Below are 17,541 nucleotides of genomic sequence, written 5' to 3'. Positions count from 1 at the left end.
AAAGATATTTTATTATATAATAAATTTCAAGTAAACAATACAGTCACAACAGATTGCCCCTTACTCAATAGCATTTATTGTATAAATTTGAAGATAATATTTACAAAAAAAAAACAATCATTTCGAAGAGGATAAAATTGTCTTGAACTGGCAATGATTGCCACATTTACTGAACTTAAACAGTATGAATGAAACGTTGACACCTTTAAAAAAAGAATTTTGAGGACATTAAAGTATTCCTGGCATTTTTGTCTGATATGCATCAAATGCCAAGGCCCTTAAGGTTTGTGTCATTGCAGGACCAGTTTCGTTCAACATTCTTGTGAAATATCCTTCAGGATCTTGGAGTAAAACATGAGGATGGTCGAATTCTACTTTGCATCCACTGTCCAGCACAAGCACTTTATCAGAGTCCATAATTGTGTTTAGTCTATGAGCTATTGTGAGGACGGTGCACCTTTTGAATTTTTTTCTTATTGTCATCTGGATTAGTTCATCAGTTCTGGAATTAGGAAGTGGTTGCATTATTTCTTCATGTATAGTAAAAATACAGAGTGAGTTTTAAGTATGGAATGCCTCAATTATCTCGGAAACAGATCGCATAATTTTTATAAATTTTGGTGTGCAAGGATCATGTGATACAGCCGACATTATTACATTGTTGGCAGATCTTTCATTTTTCAATAATGAACTTTGTTATTTCAAATGGATCACCCTATATATTTTTGAGTTTTGAAATCCTTAAAAAATACTGAATTTTTCCATGTGATGAGATGGAAGGTGTATTTGACAGAGATGCCAAATTGACGATTCTAACGGGTGTTTTTTTCGAGGTATATAACTTTAAGTTGGCATTACTGTTCAATATGGTTACCGATTTAACAGCTGTCAAGTGATTTATTCTCAGTTTGGTTTGGCAATGCATCATGAATAGACTCACGCCTGAACAACGCTTGCAAATAGTGCAATTTCATTTCGAAAATAATGGTTCTGTGCGGAATACGTATCTCCCACTACGTCCATTTTATTTTGTTTAGCGATGAAGCGCACTTCTGGTTGAATGGCTACGTCTACAAACAAAACTGCCGCATTTGGAGTGAAGCTAATTCTCGAGTGTATTTCGAAACACCGTGACATTCAGAAAAACTGACTGTTTGGTGCGCTTTATGGGCTGGTGGAATCATTGGTCTGTACTTCTTCACAAACGATGATGGCCAGAACGTTACAGTCAATGGTGATCGGTATAGAGCCATGATTATTAACTTTTTCATTCCTGAATTGAACAACCATGATGTCCAGGAGCTGTGGTTCCAACAAGACGGCGCAACATGTCACACAGCTCGTGCCACAATCGATTTATTGAAACTAACGTTTGGTGACCGCCTAATTTCACGTTTTGGACCTGTGAATTGGCCTCCAAGATCTTGTGATTTAACACCGCTAGACTACTTTCTGTGGGGCTCTGAAAGTCATTGGTCTATGGCTATGCGAATAAGCCACAAGCCCTTGACCATTTGGAAGACAACATTCGCCGTGTTATTGCCGATATACGGCCACAAATGTTGGAAAAAGTCATCGAAAATTGGACGTCCAGATTGGACTACATCCGAGCCAGCCGTGGCAGTCATATGCCAGAAATCATATTTAAAATGTAATGCCACAAGATTATCTTGCGGATAAATAAAATTCATGTCAATCGAATAATCCATCGTTGTTTTATTGCAATTTAAAGTTCTATAGCCCTAAAAAAACACCCTTTATCGGTGATCTCAGGATGAAACAAAGCAACTTCATCAAAGACATTGTCGACGAAATAATGATAGATCATGATAAGTGGACGCAAATCGTAAATTCAACCCAGAATAAGCGTGCTTGAAAGGTACTCGATATTCAATTTCTTGATGAACAAAAAATAGGATAAAGTGTACTTACTTAGGGTCAACGTTGGCAGTTGCTTCATCCAAAATCAATATTTTATTGTTTCTCAATATTGCCCTAGCTAGGCATATTAACTGCCTCTGACCCACACTGAAGTTGCTCCCACCTTCTGTGACCATGAAGTCCAAACTCTGTATCTTATCCTTGAGTTCTACCTAAAAGAAATACTATTTTACCAACAACCTCTACTTCTACTAGTTATTCAACATAATCTTATATTCGTAACTCGTCAGATTTTGAATAAAAAAAATTAAATCAACTCACTTCTTCAAGAACATCCCATAATTGATCATCGCTGAATTCGTTGAATGGATCCAAATTGTATCGCATACTAGAAGAGAACAGCACCGGCTCTTGAGGTATTATAGATATTTTTTTACGTAGGTCTTTAAGTCCTAAGGTTTTGGTGTCAATGTCGTCTATTATGATTTTGCCTTCAATGAGGGCCAATCTGAATAGGGCTCCAATCAAGGATGACTTTCCTGCTCCTGTTCTTCCTACTATACCGATCTGTGGAGTGGAATTTTTTTATTTCGAGGTCTGATATGCTAGAAAGTAATAATTGAAAATAATTAAATAAACTAACCTTTTCTGTTGGATAAATTTGTAGAGATAAATTGTTGATTACTGGTGGATCGTTTTCGGCATACCTCAAAATCAGATTATGAAATATGATTTTGCCTTTGCTAGGCCAACTTTCTGGGGGCTTCATATCTGCAACAGGATAATTTGTTATCCTTTTAATATTCAAATGAAGGCAATAATTTACCTTTTGGAGTGACTAGAGGATGTTCTCTTTCTAACTGTGTGTACTCGAGCACTCTTTCCACACTGGTCAGGTAATTCACAACTTCAGCTACCTGTCTCATTCCGAATTGAAGCATACCAACCAAAATCATTGATTGGGATATTCCTAGCCCTATAAAACTGCCTTGAACGGCGGTATCTGTGGAAAGGCAGAAGATGATGAAAAAATGTTATGTTTTTCCAAATTTGAAAATACCTAAATTGGAAGAAGAATCTACTTACATTGGTCTAAAATTATAAAACCACAAACAACACAACACACAAAGATAACACATATAAGATCCAACCATAGACCATAACTACTAGCACAAGCTAATGTTAAACACCATGAGGAAGAATGAACATCCTAAAAAAAACAAATTAAATTCTTGAGTGATAGGAATGATATTTATTGTGAGTTACCTGATGTTCGTCAAATTGTCTCACTAAAATATTCTCGTTTTTCGTTGCTCTAATGGTAGTCAATCCATTGATTGTTGAGCTGATGTATGAGAAAACGGGGGATTTCGCTGGAACATAATAAAATACATGGTTCTTTGAAGGAGAAATTGGAATAGGCCGAATTCACACTCACCAATTCCTTCTAGTAGCTTTAGAGATCTAGCTGTGTTTATATACCAAATTCTCACCAAGAAGAAAATTATTCCTAAAATCACTATCAGAATACACATGTAAGGGTTTGAAAGAGTAACCATCACAAGAATACCACATACAACCATCATAATCTGGAATGAATAAATTAAAACTCCATGATTTTGGTTACTATTTTGACTTTCAAACTTATATTCAATGTTTCAAAACTCTTGAACTATTGATATTTTAGAAATATATTCAACTGAGGAAAAAAATATTTCAGAATAGATTTTAAAGAATTTTAATAATTTTTGAGAACATAATTCAAGTTTTTTAATGTTCTACTGATGAAACCAAGAGGGTATACCAAAGGGCTTGAAGAGGTAACCCAAACAAATATCGAATAGCAATGGCCAATATGTGAACTCTGTAATATTCCTCAGGAGTTTATATAAAGATAAGTATTTTGTCATTATATTCCTCAATTGATACTTCCTTGACTTTCAATGAATCAAGATCAAAGCTAACCTCATCTCTTTACCTGTATGACATCCACAAGAGCCTTAGGCAACATCTCATCAATAGCTCCCATGTCTTTGGAAAATCGGTTCAGAACTCTTCCAGCGGAATTGGTGTCGAAGAACCTCATCGGAGCCTCCAACAGACAATGGAACATCTTATTGTGAAGGTTCTTAGAAGCTGCCATACAAGCGGCAAAGTACGCTATTGATCTTATAATGGTCACCACTATAGCAGCTATGATCAGAGATCCGTATATGTACATCTGAGCTTCAGTTTTCCAAATCATATGTTCGACGCCATTTATAGTCACGTGAGTGACTACTTTATCCATGAGGTCTTGCATCCAAGACGTCATGATTTCAGATTCATTGTTGAAGATGTTTCGAACATCTATATATGTGATATATGGATCTGGGTCAATCTGAAGATTTTTGTATGTTTGGTTGAGGTATTCCATGCTACGAAGAAACTCTTCCTGACTTGTCCTGTGGAAAAAAATTCTGAAATAGACTTCAGAGTGCAGATAGTTTGTATATACTACACATTCAAGGAAAAATAAGAATTCGTTTACACGATCAACAACATAACATGAGCTCTCTCTAAATTTATGTTCATTCGCTTTAACCTATTATTTTAAATTGAAGGTCAAAGAATTTAATCTTGTCTCTTACCAAACTGTTATCCAATAATCAGAGGAACTCAGGAGAACTTGGCAGAAAAGAAGGAGGAATATTATGACACTGAATGTACAGCAATTCCCAGCGCTTCTGATGTAAGCCCAAAAAGGCGATCCTTTGTAAGTACATTTTTCTTCAATATTCTCGTTGTCTAAAACCTCAGTTGCCAATTCTCCAGTCAATGAAACTGTTGTCTAAAATGTGTAATAAGATAATGGCGAGTGAACTATTTCACCACAGGAAATGAAAGGGAGTTAGAATATACCTTATAATACTATAAGATAACAACTAATTTATAGCTATTAATATAACAAGAATATTATACGATTTATAATGTGCAAGACTATAGCTACGTCGAATCATTTTAAATCGCATATTTTTCGGGTAGTATTTTGAGCTTTATTGGATCCTCAAAGGTGAAACAAATCGACCATTCTAAACTGTCAGACCTATTATAAAGATATGCTGTACTCGAGTTATTGAAGAAAATCAACAAAGAGTGTACGTTTTGATTTGTTTCCTGAGAAGCCAAGATTTCATAAGAAAAAAAATATTCAGTGTTTTGCGAGTGGAGAAAGGAGGAACATTTTCAATGTGCTGAAGAAGCTATTTTTCTTACGTAGACTGTTTAACTCTTAAAAAATATCCACCTTCATATTTCTGGCCAAAATATTTTCTCACGAGCTTGTTTTAAATTAAAAGAAACATAAGAAATTAACAAATATAGTACGTTCACCAAGAAGGAAAATATTGGATGCAAGAGAAGTCAATCAATTCATTTGTACAGCTCCAGAAGAGTGCAAGTGGCAGCTTGGAAGCAAGGGTACCTACTGAATCATCCGAAATCAGTAGCATTAAAGCAAAAGAATCACTGGAAATGAATAACAAAGAAATTGTCAGAAGATGGAAATTAATATTATTAATCAAAAATAATCGCATTAATAAGTAGATAAGTAACTATGTATCACGAATTTCTAACTAATTTGTTATTAAAAACTGAAGAATCTTTAATATTATGTTGTCCACAATTATGAATAATGTAGAAACATGAAAGGATCATAAGAGTTGATGATATGATAAACTATCTGTCATCTTAACTTACCGCTACTGAAGCCACAGAAATTCTCTGCAGTTTCTGTAAATTTTCCTGATCAGAAGATTCATCTGCAGCCACTAATAATCTTGTGAAGTCAAGATCGCTTCGCGACAATTCATCGAATGTGCCTTGCGCTTCTATACAACCCTAAAAACAAGAACACAATATTTACAGTTATTTAAAATACAGGTAAAATCTTAAGGAGCTACTGTGTAGAGAACCAATTTTATTTATATAGGGTGTTCCTATATTGGAGGTGCAAATGAAAATGGGAGATTCCTTGGATAATTTTAGGAAAAAAATGTCCCATTAACATGGCGCTGCAAACGCTTTGTTTTCGAGATAGAGGGTGTTTCTTGTAGTCCTTCTTTTTATTCGAATCTTTATGTATCATTGAATCTACAAAACGCTCTCTAGAAAGGCTGAGTGGAAATGAAAATACGCTATGCGTTGGCGCTCTCCATTCGACTTTCGGTATACTTCATGCATTTTTTAACACATTGATTTAAATCCTGAGATACCGTCTTACCGGCACTGTATATCGATTATGAATAAGAAAAATATTCACTCACCTTATTGAGAACTATGATAATGTCGGCTCTCTTCAAATACTGCAGTTGGTGCGTCACTAATATCCTCGTTTTTCCCCTAAGATGCTCCAAGATACACTTGTCAAATAGATGTCTCCCTACTTTAGTATCAACGGCGGACAATGGATCATCCAGCAAGTAGATATCTGAATCTTTGTACACAGCTCTCGCCAAATTAATTCTAGCTCTTTGTCCACCACTCAGCGAAACTCCCCTATCTCCAACTCTCGTCTTATCTCCTTCAGGAAACTGCTCGAAATCCTTCTCCAGAGCACACACCCTTACTACGGTTTTGTAATGGGATCTGTTATACTCTTCTCCAAAAAGAATGTTATTACGGACGTTAGAAGCAAAGAGCCATGGCTCCTGCGAAGCGTAAGATATATCACCGCTGAATTCCACAACACCAGAAGAAGGGATTAACTCCCCTAGAAGAAGTTTAAGAAGAGAAGATTTTCCTGACCCTACTGGACCAATTACTGCGCATAAAACACCAGGTGGCAGCTTGATGCTTATACCTTTGAGGGTGGAGGTTGGAGGTACCCAGCAAGCATCCACATGCTTTAAACGTATACTGTTATCCTCAGTTTCACGTATCATAAAAGTGTCTTTTTCCTCCATCAATAGGAACTCTTGGAGTCTCCTGATGGACACTAGAGACTCCGCTCCAAAGGATATAATTAGGGGAAACATGATGGCAACCGTAAGTTGTAGCAAGTTGAAGTACATGGCTAAAGAGAAGACCAGATCGGCTCTTATTTGGTGACCCATGAGGACGTAACAGATTACCGTAACTGCCAGAGTTGTTCTTTCTACGAAAACCATGAAACTGACCAAGACGCTCCTGATGTAGGCTGCTCTCCTCAGGTATTTGACTTCTCGAGCCCTGGCTTCTTTGACCACAGCTTCAAATGGTGTTTCCCAAGCGTACATTTTGATGACTTGGATACCGCTGAGAATTTCACTCATTATCCTCACACGATAGTCTGTCCTTTTGGCCACTTGCATCCTGAATTTTGAGGTTACACTACCCATAAACACTAGAAATTAAAAAGGTTTGTTGATTCTAGCACCCTTGTAATCGATGAAAAAACTCACATTGTACTGGAAGAGTAATGATAATCATAGAAACTATGCCAACCATGGAACTGATTCCCATTTCTCTCCACATGAGATATCCCACAAGCAAGATTTGTAGTGGTCCTATCCAAATAAAATTTAGGGCCATAACCACCAAATCAAACCTGGCAACATCGTTCGATAAAAGATTAACAACTTGACCAGCAGCTGTTTTTCCCAAGGAAAGTTGACTTAATCTCAAAATCTGAAAATAGAACAAGTGAGAATCGTCCTACTGATGTGGCAAACCACATATTTTTAGATATGTTTTTACACATCTACAACCATAGTTACTTTGTGGGTGAGCTGTTATAGTCAGAACTCCTGAACATGACAAAATCAAGGAATTACATACCTTTCTGTAAATGAGTGATGATACAGCAACTCTCATTCTCATTCCAATTCTAGAGACACCATAGCTCGAGTGGTGATTCAAAAAAGCTGTTGTGAGTGTCATAGCGCATATTATGCCTCCATACGTAGCAACTTCTTCAATAGTGTGATCTGGCCTGGAGAATAACTTGATAAAATCTGATAAAATCAAAGGTACAGCGACTCTGGAATAAATGAATAAATTGAGATGGTTTCCTTCATTTTATCATTTTATATTCACCTTAAGACCACATTGTTGAGGAAGAGCAGCAAGCCCCAAGCTAGATATCTCCAGAGGAAGGTCTTCAGAAGAGCTCTGAGCAAACTAGGTTTCTTATTTTTCAGTTTACTTCGCTCCAACTCTTTGGACCAATTTTTTTCCAATCTATCTCCCAGCTTCGCAGACTTGTCATGATCGCTGCACTTATAAATGCTTTTGAGTTCTAGACCTTGTTTATTGCTTTCAACACATATTTTTCCCATCCATCTATAAAAAAAATTGAAGAAATAGTTAATAGCATTCTACACCAAGCCTAAAATTTAAAACGTGAAAACCACTTCAGCAGCCCCAATTGTAAAGAGGAATCGTATGTCCTGTATGAATACTGTTTTCAACAAGATTTTTTGACAAAATGGGTAGTCGTAACGATAATATGAGCAAGAATGCTACTAAGTTGTTTTTTGTGTTTGCGAACTCAACGCAATTCACTATGCCAATACTAATAGACAGTGTAGCAAAAACTAAAAACTTAAATTTAACTTCCAGAAACCGGCTTCTTCATCGAAATTTAAGAGATACATTTTGCAAAAAATATCAAAGATATGGAGTTGAACTTGAAAGTAGATATAGCATTTTCAAATCCGATCGTGACAGAGAATTTTGTTGAAAAAATTATTCTTTCTCAGTGATTCAACTGAATATGTAACAGATATATAATTAATCGCAAAGACTTACGCAAAAAACAACTTTGAAATAATATTTGCTTGATCTCTTGGATTATCCTTCTCCAAGGGATAGCATTCCTCCATTTTGAATTGAAGAAAATCACAGATTGAAAATTATAAATCACTAATATATTCTACAGAAGCTTTTCATTCCTCACTAATGAAATTCAATGATACTGATGAATTCAGGTACAGTGTTAATGATAATATTTTATAATGTATTATCATATCGAGATTGTTCAGTTACGGAATTGTTTAATTACGGAAAAGGATTAAAATATTTGTTGAACAAACTCTCAACACTCAAGGATAATAGAATGATTCAAACAATTGATGTAACATTTAATCCAAATATTTTTGATGTTAATAAAGAAAATGTGAAGTCATTATTGCTTCGTCATTGGTGTTTTGTTATTATGAGAAAAATTGGTTGAGTTAGAATTAATGACATGAAGAAATATGGGTTATTTGATGAATTTATAGGTTTTCAAAGCATGTGTGTTTTGTTCAAATTGAAGAAAGGTTAGGTAGGTATGTCACCATGCCTTTGAATAGCAGAAATTAATATTATTGTGAAATTTCTCAGCTGAAACCGCCGAACTGTTAACCAAAATCTAATCAGAGTCGAATACAATATGGAAATTAAAAAAAAAATTACATTTATTTTAAGTAGGTTTTTTTCTCTCAACAAAATACACTCTATATCAGGTTTTAAAGAAGAGATATTGTTGGAAATGGTAGTCATATTGCACAATCATAGGCAATGAAATTTATTCATCAAACAGGATCATAAAAACGAAGAAATATATATTTTCAAATTTATATCCATGTATTAATCATTAAAGTCTAAAGAAAATATCTCATTTTCTAACTTCAGCTTCTTCGCTTCATCAAATCTTTAGAACTAAATTTTTCATTTGAATCTGCAACGTCAGGACCAGCCTCTTCGGCTAGCCTTCTGAAGTAGCCATTCTTCTTCTGCAGTAGGACGGATGGATGATCAAATTCTACAACTTTACCCCCATCCAGGACCAAGACCCTATCAGAAGTCATGACAGAGTTCAATCTGTGCGCCACTGTTAGTACAGTAGCGTTGTGAAATTTTCTTTTTATCGTTTTCTGGATGAGTTCGTCAGTCCTACAAATATCGAAATGAGTGTCATTATGTTCAATTCCTGTAGTACTAGGGTTTGTTCAATAAGTTTTGCGGTTCGATAAGAGACGAGTCACAGTATTTTTTCACAAATTTGATTGAATTTTAATTTTTGGAAGGTTTAAAATCGAAGGAAATTTATGAACGAATGTTGAAAGTGTATAAAGACTCTTCGCCTTCTATTAGTACAGTAGAAAGTTGGATTGCTGAATTTAAACGTACAAGCCTTGAAGACGATCCAAGTCAAGGACGTCTAAAAGCAGCAACAACACTAGAAAGTGTAGAAAAAATACAGGATATCGTATTGGAAAATCGTCAAGTGAATAAAAGAAATATTGTAAAAGCTGAGAGCATCTCATTGGGCAGTGGAAGCAATACTTTGACAGAAGTATTGGGTTGCAGAAAGCTGTGTGCAAAATGGAATGCCACATTCAATTGAATAAAAACGCAGCAATATTTAGAGCGTTTTCGAATGGACAAAATGGATTTTGTGAGTCAACTCATCACTATGGATGAGACTCGGGTCTATCACCATGATTCTGAATCAAAACAAGAAGCAAAAGGGTGGTGTTAGCCTAGTTCTTCGACTCTGAAATGAGTTCGTGTCCAGAAATTGGTCAAAAATGGGTTAACAATGGGTTTTTTGGGATGCAAAAGGAATTTTGTTTGTTGATTACTTGGAAATTGGTGAAACAATAAATTCTGAATATCATTGTAACCTTTCAGGCCAGCTGAAGGAAAAAATTCATGACAAAAGACCCGGTTTGCAGAAGAAAAAAATCCTTTTCAGCAAGACAATGTAAGTACCTTGTCACAAGAGCATTTCGACGAAGGCTAAATTCCTTGAATTAAAGATCGAATTGTTAGAGCATCCACCGTATTCACCATATTTGGTCCCTAGCGACTTCCATCTGTTTCCAAAGTGTTCTTCATCAAATGGTGCGGCCATAACATCCAGATTCTCACTTCAGAGATGGAATTATTGGAATCTCGTTGGAACAAGTGCATTGATTTTCAGATAGACTATTCTGAATAAGAAAGTGTTTTTCAAACCATAAAATTGTGTTTTTCTTATTGAACCGCAAAACTTACTGAACAACCTTGTAAACCTCACTTAATATCGATATTCGCTGTAGCTTCATCCAATATTAAAATTTTGTTCTCCCTAAGTATAGCCCTAGCTAAACAAAGTAACTGTCTTTGCCCAAGGCTCATGTTATCACCTCCCCCTGTCAATTGAAAATCTAAAGATGGTATTATTTTATCGAGCTCTACCTGAAAAAAGTAATTCTTGAAAAACTCCCCTTATAATTCTTTTACAATATTTACTTCAGCAAGAATCTTCCAAATCCTTTCATCTGGATAAAGGTATTCTGGATCGAGATTGAATCTCACTGAAGCTGAAAACAAAACAGGATCTTGTGGGATTATAGCTATCTCTTTTCTCAACTTCTTGAGTTCTATATCCTGTATATTGACTTCATCTATAAATATATCTCCTTCTAAAGGGGATAATCGAAATAAAGCTGCGATTAAAGAGGATTTTCCAGCTCCAGTTCTGCCAACAATGCCAATCTAGATCAAAAAAGAATAAAGGTTCTGTGGTTATACTTCTGATAATGAATGCGTTCTAAATATGCCTTTTTGTACGTTAATTCCTGAATATTGGATCTATCATGTCACCACAATGTCTGTATTTTTCGAATTTTGAGCCAGGATTGGTCTCAAACGCTTAGTTTCGACTTATGATGATGGATCCAGTTGACATTTTGCGTGTATATATAAAATAATAATTTCAATTATTCTGTATCTTATATACAGAGTGGGCCACGGCCGATGGTACCCAAGAAACCAAATTTTTAATAAAATCGTACTTTCCTAAGACTAAGGTACCATCGACCATGGCCCACCCTGTATGCAGTTAAGTGGTATTCAAGACCGCATGAATGAACTGGCGTTTAAAATCTCCTGATGCCAAGTCAGTGCTTTTTTTCTTTTTTTTATAAATGGGTCTGATTTGGAACATTCCTACAGAACTTCTCTAAATGGGCTAAATCATCTCACCTTCTCTGAATCGTATATTGTTATGTTTATATTCTGCAAAATCGATCTATCATCACCAATGTATTTCAAACTTAAATTTTTGAATTCAATATCTCCGCGACAAGGCCATAAACGAGGAACAATGCCGTCTGAAAAAAATTGTAAAAAATCAATAAAGAAGCAAGCTTTAAACATCTTCAGTCATCATACCGTTTGGCTGTAGTGCTTCTTCTTTCTTTAGTTGTGTGTAATCGAATATCCTATCAATATTGGTTAGATAGTTCACAGTTTCTGACATAGTTCTTATGCAGGACTGAAATAATCCAACCATGGTCATTGAGTGGAAGATTGCAAGGCCTATGAAGCTTCCACTTATGTAGATATCTGAAAAAGTTAAGGCATAAACATCAAATAAATTTCTATGAGCAATAAACAAGTTATTTGTTGTTATTTATCATTTTCATTAATTATTTATTTTTCAATTACTTACATCTATCTAAAATGATGAAAAACAATACAACAAAGCATACAAATGATACACAAAGTAGATCTATCCAGAGGCCAAATGATGAAGTACAAGAAATAGCCATAAAGGATGTGGCACTATGCAAGTCCTAAAAAATTTTTATGAATATTGATATCATAACATCAGTCTAATGTGATTATATCTACCTGATGTCGATCAAACTGTGGTATAAGAAGTTCTTCACATTTATTAGACCTTATTGTAGTAACTCCTTCCATTGAGGAGGCCACGTAGGAAAAAACAGGAGATTTAACTGATTATTAAATTAAATATTTTTTCTAGAACGAAAGTAAGAACTCACCAGCTGTTTCGTATCTTCGCAAAATTCTGACTGTTTTAAGGAACCATTTTCTTATCTTAATTAATATCAGTACCAGCGGTATGACTAAGATTATCATAAGACTATTGGAGATTACAATAAGTAACATAGAACCAAAAATAACCGGCAGTGACTGAAATAAAGACTTGAATAAGAAAAGATAAGGCTAATGGAATGAATCTCCTTACCCCCAAAAAATTGAGAAGAGTCTTTGGAAACTGCTCATCTGCAGCTCCCATGTCCTTGGATAGCCTATTCAACGTATTGCCAGGTGGAGTTGTATAAAAGAATGCCATCGAAGTCTCTAGGATACTCGAGAACATCTTATTATGTAACTTTTGTGATGCTCTAGTACATAGATAAAAGAATAATGACGATCTGCACAGCATGAGAAATATTGCCAATAAGATAATCATTATGTAGATAGTTCTCATCACTGATGGTTTTATCATGGTATATTGCTTTAAGTCTACGAAAACTGTTTCCGTCCAGTGACTAAAAATGGAATTGTTAACTGGTAGAAAAAATATTTTTTTGGTTTTCATTCCTACAGCCTTATTTGAGTAAGAAGAGTTTGAGTTGGATGTCGGCTTATATAAATGTCGAATATACTCTTCCTCCGACCTGTAAAACATAATTCAAAAGTACCTACATGGTGTCCCAAATTCGATGCTCACTGAGAGCATCTCGAAAACTTTAAGACTTAGAGAAGAACATCTTCAAGGACCCCCCATCTCTTTTTTCGAAATAATAAAATATCAGAAAGCTGATCTTGGATATCTCGATTTCTTATCAAGTTACAGAGGAAAACACCAACTCTCCTCTATATCTCTAAAATGATGATTAATTTCTATGATATGTTATGAGTATCATATTATAAACTATAAAAATTACAAAAAAAAACATTTTAGAATTTTTCGAATATCTCGAATAGAAACCAAAATATTGCGAAATATTTCCAAAGGTCATTTTTCAGAAACGCCTTGTAACTTGAGAACTTATCAGGATTCGTATGGTCTGCTTTCTGTTTTCTTATTATTTCGAAAAAAGAGATCAGTGCTTCCTGAAATTTTTTTTCTAAGTCTTATAGTTCTCGAGATGCTTTCAGTGAGCATCGAATTTGGGACACCCTGAACATGATTGATTCTGAACATTGAAAACTTACCAGAGCGTTATCCAATAATCGGATAAATTCAGTGATAGTTGAGAAATCAATAAAAGTATGAAAAGTAGTATTATATTGGAGGAACCACCAGATAAATTTATATATTTCAAGATTACCGAGCCTTTAAGGTTGTTCACATCATCAATATCTGTCATGGATGAGTTCTTTTCCTCACTAGTACTTTTCTGCATAACCAATTGCCCCTACAAAAATTAGAATTTAAGAAATATTCAAACAAAATGATAAACTTACATTTTTCTCGTTGAAAGATTTTTTTCGGTCGTTGTTTTCTTCGATGTTTGCTTCTAACAGGTACGGTTCCAACTTTTTCTCGAAAAGCTCAGTGAATTGTCCTTGATTTTCAATTGAACCCTATGAAAATGAATACCTCAAATGGTTATATAATGGTTGTATGCAGAATCCGATTCACCTTCTTCAAAATAACTATGTGCCCAACTTCTTTCAAATAATGCAATTGGTGTGTCACTAGGACTCTAGTTTTTCCACTCAGAAATTTCAGTATGCATTCTTGGAAAACGTATTTTCCAATTTTTGGATCAAGAGCAGACAACACGTCGTCTAAAAGATATATATCAGCTTCCTTATAAACAGCTCTGGCCAAATTTATTCTCGCTCTTTGTCCTCCGCTCAAAGAAACTCCTCTATTGCCAACGATTGTTTGGTCACCATCTTGAAACTGTTCAACTTCTTGAGTGAGGCCGCATACCTCGAGAACTCTCTTATACCGGTTTTCGTTGAAATCCTGACCGAAAATTATATTTTTTCGAATTGTAGAAGAGAATAACCAAGGTTTTTGTGATGAGAATGAGGTTGTTCCGCCTACTGTGAAAGTTCCACTAGATATTTGAATTTCTCCGAGCAAAAGCTTAAGCAGAGTAGACTTTCCAGAGCCAACTGGACCAACAACAGCACAAACATTTCCTACAAGAGTGAATAATCGAATCATTTAGGTTATAATTTATTTAAGTTTGAACAAACCTCATGAACCTGTATATGCATGAATTCTTATGGATTCGAGTGTGTACTTTGATAATTTATAACAAATTTTGTGACAGACTAAAATTCAAACTTATTTTTGAGACTGTTGAATTATATTAACCTCACCTGGGGAAATGGACATGGAAACATTATCTAGAGCTGTTATCTTCTCCTTCCAATGTGCGCTCACAAGTTTCAGCTGGACCATACCAACCTCAGCTACTGCTGGAGCAATTTGAGCTACTGATTGTATCTCTTCCAGCATCAAAAAGTCCTCCAGACGTCTCACTGATACTAGTACTTCAGAACCAATAATAACTGCAGATGGAAGCATTGTTCCAAGGGAAAATTGCAAAATACGAAAACAAACCGATACTGAAAATACTACATCTGTAGACACAGGAAAACCAAGCAGAGAATAACAGACGACTGTGACGCAAAGGCCAAGTTTTTCCGTTACAAACATGATGCATGCCAAAATTCCTTTGATGTAGGAACTTGCACGAATGTATTTTAGTTCTACTTCACGTATTTTTCCTACAATTTGCTCGAATGGTTTTTCCCATGTGTACATTTTGATAACAGCCATTCCAGACAATATTTCACTGGTTAGTTTTACTCTTGAATCGGTTTTTTCGGCAGCTTTAACTCTATAAACACCTGTCAGGTGGCCAAGAATACCTAAGAAATCAAGAAACGAAATTTATTGAAATTCAATTCAGCTCTTGCCAAAATATACTAAGCACGTATACTAGGAACTATTTATCTCACCTTGAAGTGGAATCATTAAAACAATCAGGGTGGCAATACCAACAAGCGCCCCCAAACCAAAAAGACTCCAAATGACAAATATAATTACTGTGAGCTGTATTGGAGTTATCCAGAGGAAGTGCATTGCTTTAATGGCAATCTCAAACCTTGCAACATCATTTGAGAGTAAATTGATCACCTGACCAGAAGATGACTTTGATAAAGAGTATTGATTCAATCTCAGCACCTGTAAATGTTCAAAGTGGAGAAAAAGAAATATATATTGTTGTGGACATACTTTTCTGTACACCAAAGTAGAAACTGCTATTCTGATCTTCATGCCAAGCAAATTACTTCCACATACTGTATAGTGGAGAAGAAATGAAGAAATCAGCATTAGAAGACATAAACTTCCAGCATATGTGAGCATTTCAACTGCTGTATAATTCTTGTTTATAAATAAGCGGATCAGGTTCGACAATATGAAGGGCTGCAAGCCTCTAGAATTTTAATGTCAATAAAGTAGATATTTAGGCAATGGTGAATTGAAATTGAACAGAATCATGTATATATATAATTCTGGATTTTTATATGTAGGTATGTACTCAAAAGTTGATATAAGCATAAGAAAAAAGAAAAGGGAAAAGTTAAACTAGTTGAAAGAGTAAAGAAAAATTATTGAGAGATAAATTAGAAATACCTAGTACCGAAGAGTGAAAGGAATATGAATATAGAAGCAATATAATGAGAAAATGAAAATTCCAGTAGGAAAAAGAGTAAAACAATCAAATTATTCGATCATCAAGAATAATCATCATACCAAAAAACTCGTTTTCAAAATCATCCCTTAAATATAATTTAATAAATTTTCAGTTCACTAACTTGATGACTACATAGTTCAGGAAAGCTGTTGCAGCCAATGGAATATATTCTGGATAAAATGTTTTAATGATTATTTTCAGTAAACTGGGTCTAAGTTCTTTCTTCCTGCGAGTCCTGAATTCCTCTCTCCATTTTTCTTCCAGATAATTTCCGATTTGATTCGAAAGATACGATTCCGAACATTTGTATATCTCTTCTAATTTAATATCATTTTTATTACATTTCAAGATACAGTTTGTCGTCCAACTGAAAGCAAAAGCCTCCTTCAGTAATGATGTTTTTGTTTCCACAATTTACTATTTTAGTGAATAAATTGTGAAAGCAATTAAAATTATATTCATATAATGAATACATATTGACAGTTTGCGCAATTATAGAAGAAATTTCAATTTTCCAAGTTCAAAATGTAAAAATAGAAAGAAAAATACTCACAGAAAACAGAGTTTAGAAATGAATGAAGCTTTTTCTCTGGGATTTTCTTCCTTAAGAGGAAAACTCTCATCCATTTCGAGGTGTAATTACTGTTATTTAAACTGAACTAATAATATTAATTATTCATTTATATCACTTTCAAACGATAGGAACTCAAGAAAACCAAAAGACAATATATTCGAAAAACCAGTTCTCACATCTACATTTGACGTTTCTTTGTTTTTCTGGGAACTAACTCTACGTGGAGCAATGTGCCTCTATCAGAGGTTCTTTCATCGATAACACGCTACTTTGGAAATAAAAATTTATATCGTGCAGAATTATATCTCGAAGAGCTGTAATTACAGTTAATGTTACTTCTAGCTGAATTATGCATGACTGGATTAACCACAAGGTTGAAAATAATACTAAGATATTTAATTGATGCAGACGATTCGTACTATTTTTCCTGCAACAAAAGGATCAATTAAGTATATGGCTTTTCGAAAATTTTTAATCGTTTTGAACTGATAAAGTTGCAATTATTATTCTTCAAGGTCAAATATACATTTTTCGCATCGACATAGGTATATTTTTTTGAAATCATAGTATAGAAACTCTCACACGCTTCAGTTCACTTGTTGACGGATTTTT

General features: G+C 34.8%; 2 protein-coding genes across 5 annotated transcripts; both read right to left on the bottom strand.

The window, feature by feature from the left end:
* Positions 1-3: 3 nt before the first annotated feature.
* On the bottom strand, positions 4-8,841 carry LOC123679171 (ATP-binding cassette sub-family C member 4-like). The gene is made up of 16 exons (XM_045616599.1): positions 8,650-8,841; positions 7,936-8,181; positions 7,678-7,879; positions 7,302-7,527; positions 6,186-7,243; positions 5,620-5,760; positions 4,512-4,711; positions 3,860-4,325; positions 3,320-3,470; positions 3,148-3,254; positions 2,968-3,091; positions 2,708-2,884; positions 2,525-2,652; positions 2,203-2,448; positions 1,933-2,093; positions 4-502 (listed from the first exon to the last, which is right to left on the bottom strand). Exons 1-16 carry the CDS (start codon positions 8,721-8,723, stop codon positions 229-231), a joined length of 3,981 nt encoding a protein of 1,326 aa, XP_045472555.1. The 5' UTR covers positions 8,724-8,841; the 3' UTR covers positions 4-228.
* A 588-nt stretch (positions 8,842-9,429) lies between these two features.
* On the bottom strand, positions 9,430-17,272 carry LOC123679172 (ATP-binding cassette sub-family C member 4-like). 4 transcript variants are annotated; one of them, XM_045616600.1, is made up of 16 exons: positions 16,909-17,272; positions 16,477-16,722; positions 15,893-16,094; positions 15,616-15,841; positions 14,276-15,525; positions 14,098-14,217; positions 13,846-14,048; positions 12,869-13,304; positions 12,663-12,813; positions 12,508-12,614; positions 12,326-12,449; positions 12,046-12,219; positions 11,857-11,984; positions 11,122-11,367; positions 10,907-11,067; positions 9,430-9,777 (listed from the first exon to the last, which is right to left on the bottom strand). In XM_045616600.1, the coding sequence occupies exons 5-16, from the start codon at positions 14,810-14,812 to the stop codon at positions 9,513-9,515; spliced, it is 2,652 nt and encodes an 883-aa protein (XP_045472556.1). In that variant the 5' UTR covers positions 14,813-15,525; positions 15,616-15,841; positions 15,893-16,094; positions 16,477-16,722; positions 16,909-17,272; the 3' UTR covers positions 9,430-9,512. The 4 variants fall into 4 exon arrangements, with proteins under 4 accessions (XP_045472556.1, XP_045472558.1, XP_045472557.1 ...); XM_045616602.1 differs by having other exon boundaries at positions 12,508-12,572; XM_045616603.1 differs by having other exon boundaries at positions 9,656-9,777; positions 10,902-11,067.
* Between the last annotated feature and the right edge of the window lie 269 nt (positions 17,273-17,541).

The sequence above is a fragment of the Harmonia axyridis genome, chromosome 4, assembly GCF_914767665.1.
Source record: "Harmonia axyridis chromosome 4, icHarAxyr1.1, whole genome shotgun sequence".
Classification (NCBI taxonomy): domain Eukaryota; kingdom Metazoa; phylum Arthropoda; class Insecta; order Coleoptera; family Coccinellidae; genus Harmonia; species Harmonia axyridis.
Note: the sequence above shows the minus strand (reverse complement) of the source record. Positions and strands in the feature narration are given on the sequence as shown.

What these genes read in the sequence shown, in the direction of transcription:
- LOC123679171 (XM_045616599.1), bottom strand. Translation starts at nt 8,723, where the DNA reads ATGGAGGAATGCTATCCCTTGGAGAAGGATAATCCAAGAGATCAAGCA. An exon ending in GATTATTGGATAACAGTTTG is followed by an intron (nt 4,326 to 4,511) that starts GTAAGAGACAAG and finishes TTTTTTCCACAG; the next exon opens with GACAAGTCAGGAAGAGTTTC. An exon ending in TTTTATAATTTTAGACCAAT is followed by an intron (nt 2,885 to 2,967) that starts GTAAGTAGATTC and finishes GCCTTTCCACAG; the next exon opens with ATACCGCCGTTCAAGGCAGT.
- LOC123679172 (XM_045616600.1), bottom strand. Translation starts at nt 14,812, where the DNA reads ATGATTCGATTATTCACTCTTGTAGGAAATGTTTGTGCTGTTGTTGGT. An exon ending in ACATAGTTATTTTGAAGAAG is followed by an intron (nt 14,218 to 14,275) that starts GTGAATCGGATT and finishes TCATTTTCATAG; the next exon opens with GGTTCAATTGAAAATCAAGG. An exon ending in CAATATACGATTCAGAGAAG is followed by an intron (nt 11,368 to 11,856) that starts GTGAGATGATTT and finishes TTTTTGATCTAG; the next exon opens with ATTGGCATTGTTGGCAGAAC.